Source organism: Salmo trutta, chromosome 10 (genome assembly GCF_901001165.1).
Source record: "Salmo trutta chromosome 10, fSalTru1.1, whole genome shotgun sequence".
Lineage (NCBI taxonomy): Eukaryota > Metazoa > Chordata > Actinopteri > Salmoniformes > Salmonidae > Salmo > Salmo trutta.
In genome coordinates this window covers 31,535,272-31,544,260 of record NC_042966.1, presented here as the reverse complement: position 1 = coordinate 31,544,260, position 8,989 = coordinate 31,535,272, and the positions used below count along the sequence as shown (strand labels likewise).

The 8,989-nt window shown below is 42.7% G+C and overlaps 1 protein-coding gene across 3 annotated transcripts in view; it reads left to right on the top strand.

Annotated features, from left to right (window-relative positions):
- The first annotated feature begins 1,184 nt into the window (after window positions 1-1,184).
- LOC115201556 (proteasome activator complex subunit 4B) overlaps window positions 1,185-8,989 on the top strand; it is an 81,625-nt gene continuing 73,820 nt past the window's right edge. For 2 of the 3 annotated variants that reach the window (XM_029765298.1, XM_029765297.1), the window contains exon 1: window positions 1,185-1,777. In XM_029765298.1, the coding sequence (XP_029621158.1) occupies window positions 1,581-1,777 (197 nt within the window). In that variant the 5' untranslated portion in view covers window positions 1,185-1,580. The remainder of the gene's footprint in view (window positions 1,778-8,989) is intronic. The other variant, XM_029765299.1, reaches the window with a different exon arrangement.

The following is an 8,989-nucleotide window of genomic DNA, read 5'->3' as shown; positions in this document are numbered from 1 at the left end:
TTGGGAAGTCATTGGGGGAAGTGAAAAATGATTCCTTAGTTTTTTCTCGAAATCTAAAGGCACAACCTAGATTCGAGCCAATGTCGTCAGTAGTTGAACATGTTATTACTCCAACCTCGTGAAAGTGACAAACTGACACAAAAAATTATGTCTAAAACAACTTTAAATCGAAGGAGGTCGGCACCAGACGACGATTAGAACCGATAACGTGTTACTATGCATGAGTTTAGCTAGCCAACGAGTGTGATCTGGGATTTCTATTGGAGAAGCAGTTTTAGCCTATCTTCATACTATACTGTCTTTGGTTGTAGCAGAGAGGAAGAGGAAGAGAGAGGCTCAAACTCGGCAGAAAATCTGTCTCCCTTCCAGCAGGTGGCGGTTTTTCGTTATTTCGGCAACAAGCAATTCGTTTTTGTATGGAAGTCAATGAGAGTGCGGCATCTGGTCAACAAACAAATTAGTGGTTTTTTTTTTGTTGATACGGGAGGTTTATCTGATCGATTTTTTGTAAATTTTGTAATGTTTAAGTTGTTTTTAGTGTACTGATATAAGTAGGACATGTGACATCCCGGCAACTTTGAGAAAAAAGTGTTTATATCGGAGTTGTTTCGAGATGGCCATGCATCTCTCCATTGAATACAAGCAGTTGACGTGACATATCAAATCAAATTGTGTCACACGGGCCGAATACAATAGGTGTAGACTTTACCATGAAATGCTTACTTTACAAGCCCTTAACCAACAATGCAGTTAAGAAAATATAGTTAAGAAAATATTGACTAAATAAACAATCAAATAACAATAACGAGGCTATATACAGGAAGTACCGGTACCGAGTCTTGTTAGTATAGCCATAATCTTTGGTTGTAGCAAGTTATTTTAAGGTTCCTGGGACAAAGACTTCTCAGTGGAGGAGTTGCATAGTTTTGTCACAAGTCGTACCATCCCTAGGAAGTTTTTGTCAATGTGTAGTTCGCCATTAAACCCATAGAAGAAAAAAATTGGTTTCATCGACTTTGCTTGAGTTTTTTTATTTTTATGGGGACGTATCATATCATAAATAATTTAATGTAGGTTGACCGTGAATGGACTCGCATTCCAGTACAGTAAGTGGCGGTGTTTGCACTTTACGATCCGCCAACCCAATCCAGAAGAAGAAGAAACATCTAATGATTGTACCTTGCGAAAATGACTATTGGGGAGGAGCCGAATGCGTGGGATGGGTGTCTGGTAAAGAAACGTTGAAAGTAGTCAGATGGATATAAGTAGCTAGTTAAATGAGAAGGAACCCATTTTAAGTGTTAGCGCACTCTTACAAGAAATCATATTCGACTGAATCGGATATTTACATTTTTGTGTAGTCATATCAATGCCCAAAGTGTGATATTTAGCTAGCATGGTGTTACAAAGGAAACATTAAGATGTTGTAGCTAGCAAGCTAACATTATCAAGAACTTACACAGAAGGATACAAACTGATCATCCAAAGCTAGCTGACATACTACGAGCCAACGTTAGTGAACTACATTATCTTGTCAAGCAACGAAGAGAACCTACAACCTACATTTGGGAAATTATAATATGAAAGAAGACGTGTCGGAGAAATTAGGATTTGTCCCTCAAAAAGACATCGTCTACAACAAACTTCTGCCATACGCGGATATATTAGACGAGGAATCCAATGACCTTTTGGGTAAAATCAAAGGAAACTTGGGCCGGGCTGTCCAGCTTCGAGAGATATGGCCGGGTGTCTTGTTTTGGACAAGGAAACTTTCCACGTAAGTGCTAACGTTAGCTAACCCAGTTCAGTTGTCTGGCTTTCTAGATAGCTACTGTAGATAACTAGTTATTCAATCAAATGTATTTATAAAGCTCTTTTTACATCAGCAGATGTCACAAAGTGCTTATACATAAATCCAGCCTAAAACCCCAAACGGAAAGCAATGCAGATGTAGAAACACGTAGTTAATCATTCACCTGTTCTGTAAGTTAATTTGGGTCGCTAGCTGGCTAGCTACATAATACATTTGCTTCTGCCAAATAGTGTTTAGAAGCTGCCAATAGCTAGCTAAGGCTCGTTTTACGTTGGAGCAAGTGGGCTTCCCACCGGTAGCTAGCTAGCTAACTAACATATCTATTTGATCGGTGTTGGCATCACTGACTGGGCGGGCGGTTATGGATTTAGCTAGCTAGCAGGATTAGCCAGGCCAAGAAACAAGCTCTTACGTGAGGTAGCTAGCTAGATGTGTTTTGTGCTCAAAAGTGTAAGAATGCTAACATAGCCATGCAGCAGAGAGTAAACATTAAAATGTCAAGCCCGAGATAACAAGCAACATAACTAATGCCATGTCACGATATGATTCACGTTAGCAGTGGCCATAAGCAAAGCCATGCTACTACTTGCTGTGTCATTAGAATATGATGCTTGCTAACTGACTTGGCTAATACTCCCTAAGCATCTTGTTTGTAAACATGCTTGTAGTCCTAACTAGTTGGTTGTACTACCGGTAACTTGCCACAGAGTCATTACTTTATATTTCTAACATCAGTTTCCATGTTCCCTAATGGCCCAGCTAGTTAGCTACTTGAGACACTGAGCGAGTTTGTTTTACATTGCTCGGTTAGGCGGGGTTTATTCGATTTAGACCATTTCATTGGTCCAAAGTGAAATTTCCACTCACCCGGGACACCGGGCTATGCAAAACGATTTTGCCCAATGTCACTGACATGACCCTATTGCCCAAATCCCTTTTAACAAACCATGCCTTCACTTAGGCTGGCTAAATTGGCCAGCCATTGCTTAGTCACTGACTGTATCAGAAGCACGTGAAGTCTTAGCAAGTGATCACAACAGCCTTGGTTTAAAAAAATGAATAGGTTTCTTGAGTCGTCCCATTAGATTGTATATATGTGTTGATGGTTTTACATCAAAGTTCCATGATTTAGCTAGCTGTATTGATTAGAGACTACAAAACTAAACAATTTCAGAAAGTGAAACAAACATTTCTTAATTTCCCCAAATATTCCTAAATATAATCAATATTATTTTCCAGTAGGGAGTTCAGGTTTGCTGTCACATGGCATTCAGCTACTGGTCATAACTACACAACACAAGTAGGCTTCCCAAATTACCTTAGTCCCTAGTTCAGGGCTCACTAATTGTTCAATGTTTGCTTTCACACTCACTGTTCACATATAGCCTTATCACTGCCAGTCCTTATATGACATGCAGTCAAACTTAAATTCTGTGTGGTTTCCTGAGGTATTTGGTGACACATATAGTGCATTTGAAAGTTTACAGACTTATTCTAAAATTGATTTAAAAATATATATATATCTCGCTAATCTACACACAATACCCCGTAATGACAAAGTGAAAACAGGTTTAGATTTTTGTTGCAAGTTTATACAAAATAAAAAGCAAATACCTTATTTACATAAGTATTTAGACCCTTTGCTATGGATGCGGTCCAAACGCATAAAAGACAAACCCTCATCCACTTACCCTCGCCTTATGCCCTTGGGGGAATCACTGTCGCCATCTTGGAAGCCGGTCCAAATGATTAGCCAAGCAAGGGAAGTTTACAACGTAAGCCCATCAGCCCTCATTTTTAGTCGGCGTTGCGAGTGTACAATTGTTCACTCGGGCCTGAAACTTCCCATAATTCAATTTGTGACAATTGTACATCCGCTAAGAACAGTCAGTGAAAACTTAAAAACAACATCAATGGAGAAATTAACATACAAGTGTAAGTAAAAACAAATGCAATAAATTAGTAGCACAATTTCTAATGCACATAAAGTAAATGTTTTTGTTTGGTTATCTTAAGGGAATTGTGGAAATGACGTATTTTCCTTCAAGAAGTTCCAGCTAGGCAGGCTAACGTTAGTTAGCTAATTAATTTGCTAGCTATCATACAGTAGGCATATTAATAATATATTTAATATAAGTAGACATGCATTCATAATTGACTGAAGCGCATTTAAAGCACCCACAAGCTACCGGTGGCTGAAAACACAATCATCGCGGGATGAACGAGTGAATTTCCAGCCTAGGGTGGTCTATTTAAAAATCATTCCTCCTTCCCTTGCCCTGCAAGTGTATACTTGTCAGACGCCATGATACGTCATCAGAAGTGTCCACTTAATTTGAGGGCTGAGAGGATAGGGTGTGTCTTAAGTGTTTGGACCGGAGCCCAAGACACTTGAAATTGAGCTCAGGTGCATCCTGTTTCCATTGATCATCCTTGAGATGTTTCTACAACTTGATTGGAGTCCGCCTGATTTGGAAAGGCATGCACCTGTCTATATAAGGTCCCATAGATGAGAGTGCATGTCAGAGCAGAAACCAAGCCATGAGGTCGAAGGAATTGTCCGTAGAGCTCCGAGACAGGATTGTGTCGAGGCACAGATCTGGGGAAGGGTACCAAAACATTTCTGCAACACTGACGGTTCCCAGGAACACAGTGGCCTCCATAATTCTTAAATGGAAGAAGTCTGGCACCACCAAGACTCTTTCTAGAGCTGGCCACCTGGCCAAACTGAGCAGTTTGGGGAGAAGGGACTTGGTCAGGGAGTTGACCAAGAACCCGATGGTCACTCTGACAGAACTCCAGAGTTCGTCTGCAGAGATGGTTGTCCTTCTGGAAGGTTCTCCCATTGCTGCAGCACTCCACCAATCAGGCCTTTATGGTAGAGGGGCCAGACGGAAGCCACTCCTCAGTAAACGGCACATGACAGCCTGCTTGGAGTTTGCCAAAAGGCACCTAAACACTCTCAGACCATGAGAAACAAGATTCTCTGGTCTGATGAAACCAAGATTGAATGCTTTGGCCTGAATGCAAGGCATCATGTCTGGAGGAAACCTGGCACCATCCCTACGGTGAAGCATGGGGGTGGCAGCATCATGCTGTGGGGATGTTTTTCAGCGGCAGGGACTGGGAGACTAGTCAGGCTCGAGGGATAGATGAACGGAGAAAAGTACAGAGATCCTTGATGAAAACCTGCTCCAGAGCACTCAGGACCTAAGACTGGGGTGAAGGTTCACCTTTCAACAGGACAATGACCCTAAGCACACAGCCAAGACAACGCAGGAGTGGCTTCAGGTCAATGCTTTGAATGTCATTGAGTGGCCCAGCCAGAGCCCGGATTTGTACCTGATCGAACATCTCTGGCGAGACCTGAAAATAGCTGTACAACGACGTTCCCCATCCAACCTGACAGAGCTTGAGAGGATCTGCAGAGAAGAATAGGAGAAACTCCCCAAATACAAGTGAGCCAAGCTTGTAATGTCATACCCAAGAAGACTTGAGGCTGTAATCGCTGCCAAAGGTGTTTCAACAAAGGACTGAATAAAGGTTCTGACGCTCGTCGGATATGGCAGAACTTACAAACTATCACAGTTTAGAAAGGGAACCACAACTGCACGCAGTCCAGTGACGCGGGCCTACCAGATGAATTAAACCTCTTTGGGCTAGGGGGCAGTATTTATTTTGACGTCCGGATGAAAAGCGTGCCCAAAGTAAACTGCCTGTTACTCAGGCCCAGAAGCTAGGATATGCATTTAATTGGTAGATTTTGATAGAAAACACTCTAAAGTTTCTAGTGTTAAAATAATGTCTGTGAGTATACCATAACTGATATGGCAGGCGAAACCCCAAGGACAAACCATCCCCCCCCCAAAAAAAATTGGACTACCACTGTTTTTAATGGCTGTCACTTTTATTATAAGGCGAAAACCTCCCAGATTGCAGTTCCTAGGGCTTCCACTAGATGTCAAGTCTTTAGAAAGAGTTTCAGGCTGGTTTTTGGAAAAATGAGCCAGAAGTTGTAGTTTTTCTAAGTGGCTCCCATTTTGGCTGTAGTGTTTCCATGCGCGTGGAGGAAAGCGCTTTCTTTGTTATTTATCTCCGGTAATGAACATACTATTCTCCGTCTTAAAATGTATCGTTTATTTACGTATTAGGGTATCTAAGGTTTGATTATGAACGTTGTTTGACTTGTTTGGATAAGTTTATTGGTAATGTTTGGGATTCATTTTGTATGCATTTTGAAGGAGGGGAAACCAGTGGATCATTGACTGAAGTGCGCCAGCTAAAGTGAGTTTTTATGGATATAAAGGACTTTATTGAACAAAAGGACCATTTGTGATGTAACTGGGATGTTTTGGAGTGCCAACAGAAGATCTTCAAAGTTAAGGCATTTATTATATTGCTCTTTCAGACTTTCGTGTTGCACCTGCCTGGTTGAAAAATGTTTTTCATGGTTTTGTATGCGGGGCGCTGTCCTCAGATAATCGCATGGTGTGCTGTTGCCGTAAAGCCTTTTTGAAATCTGACACAGCGGCTGGATTAACAAGAAGTTAAGCTTTATTTTGATGTATTACACCTGTATTTTCATGCATGTTACATTTTTATATTTCTGTAGTTTGGATTTCACGCTCTGCAATTTCACCGGATGTTGTCGAGGTGGGTCGCTAGCGGAACGCTTGCGCTAGAATTACTATAATTTTTTTGTTGCTTGCTTCAAGGCAAGCAACACTGAACCATTCATGAGAGCTGTTCCGGACTGTGTGATCACTCTCTCCGTAGCCAATGTGAGTAAGACCTTTAAACAGGTTAACATTCGCAAGGCCGCAGGGCCAGATGGATTACCAGGACGCGTACTCAGATCAGCTGGCAAGTGTCTTGACTGACATTTTCACTGACTTATCTACATATTTCAAGCAGACCACCATAGTCCCTGTTCCCAAGAATGCCCAGGTAATCTGTCTAAATGACTATCATCCTATGGCACTCACATCTGTAGCCATGAAATGTTTTAAAAGGCTGGTCATGGCTCACATCAACACCATCAATGCAGACACTGGGGACCCACTCCAATTCGCGCACCGCCCCAACAGATCCACAGATGATGCAATCTCTATTGCACTCCACACTGCCCTTTCCCACCTGGACAAAATTAACACTTATGTGAGAATGCTGTTCATTGAGTACAGCTCAGCGTTCAACGCCATAGCTTAGTGATGAGCTTTGAGGGCACTAAAGACTGGGATTAAAAGCCTCCCTCTGCAACTGGGTCCTGGACTTCCTGATGGGCCGCCCCCAGGTGGTGAGGGTAGGCAACAACACATCTGCCACGATGATCCTTAACACAGGGTTTCCTCAGGGGTGTGTGCTTAGTCCCCTCCTGTTATCCCTGTTCACCCATGACTGTGTGGCTGCGAATGACTCCAACATAGGACTGATCACCGAAGACGATAAGACAGCCTACAGGGAGGAGGTCAGGGACCTGGCGGTGTGGCACTAGCGCAACAACCTCTCAACGTCCACAAGACACAGGAGCTGATCATGGACTATAGGAAACAGAGGGCCGAGCACGCCCCCATTCACATCGATGGGGCTGTAGTGGAGCAGGTCGAGAGCTTCAAGTTCCTTGGCGTCCACATAACTAAGGACCTATAATAGTCCAAACACGTCAACACAGTCGTGATGAGGGCCAGACAATACCTCTTCTTGGCATCCAATCGCAAGTCGTTACTGAGAGTAGTGAGTTTGGCCCACTACGTCACTGTGGCAGAGTTCCCTGCCATCCAGGACCTCTGTACCAGGTGCTGTCAGAGGAAGGCTCTAAGAATGGTCAAAGACTGCAGCCACCCAAGTCATAAACTATTCTCTTTGCTACTGCACAGTAAGTGGTAGTGGAGCGCCAAGTCTGGGACCAAAAGGCTCCTAAACAGCTTCTACCCCCAAGCCATAAGACTGCTGAACAGTTAATGAAATGGCTACCCACACTATTTGCATCAACCTCAATTTTTTTGTTGTACTGGCTCTATGCACACTCACTGGACTCTACTCTTACACACATGCATGTTGACGCCACAGACACACTTTCACACTCTTCACATACTCTGCTGCTACTCTGTTTATTATCTATCTTGATCAGGGCCTAAAATGAACACCTGAAAAATGTGGGTAGATTTTGACATTGGCAGGTAAGATGTCTATTTCACTAGATATGTTGGCAGGTGATCAGGGCTCCAGTGTGAGCATAAAATTTCAATTTTAAAGCAGGATAACATTTATAGCAAAATGTAATGCTGCAGCAGCTGTTTTCAATGTATTTCTGCCATTTTGTTTCATAACTGGCAAATTATTCCGATAAAGTCAAATAACTACAAAACATGTGATAGCCAATCCCACCTCGCACCACAACACTGTCTGGCTTGGGGCTGTGCGCAGGTGAAGAGCTGAGTGAAATATTCTTTTTAGAAGCGCTTCTCACTAGGGATGCACGATATATCGGCGAACATATCAGAATCGGCCTATATTAGCTAAAAATGGCAACGTTATCGGCCGATTTGTCTAGTTTCACGCCGATGTGCAAAACCGATGTCAAAGCTGACATGCATACCTAGGTACAGGTCGTAATGATGCCAAGTAAAATTTTCCGCTACACATGCAACACAGTATTCATAACCTATCCCACAATGTCTGCTGTGTGGATCAAGCAGTCAAGTCTCGCTGAAAATGTCTTACTCTTTCAAATGACTGCTGGACAACTCAGATGGTGAAATCCATTAAAGCCAAGATAATGGAATTTATTGCCCTTGACAATCAACCGTTCTCTGTCGTGGGTGATGTTGGCTTTCACCGACTGGTCGAGCACCGGTACACACTACTAAGTGAGCTATTTTTCAGATGTTGCCCTACCAGAGTTGCACAGTAGTAGCGTCACTACTATTAGCTTAAAGACATGCATACTATGGAGCGCCGTTTGGGTCTTTGTGTGCCAAAAATAGAGTAGCACTGTCAAAGCTGCACAAAAAAGTCTGCAAACACCTGCCACGAACGATGTGTTTACAATACCACGTTGGTAATAAAGCATCATTAGTTTGACCTCAACTTCTGGGGTAGCTAGCTTTAGCTTGGTACCTAGCTAGCACCAATACAACCAGCCTGAAAACAATGACCAGTAGAAACTGCAATAAT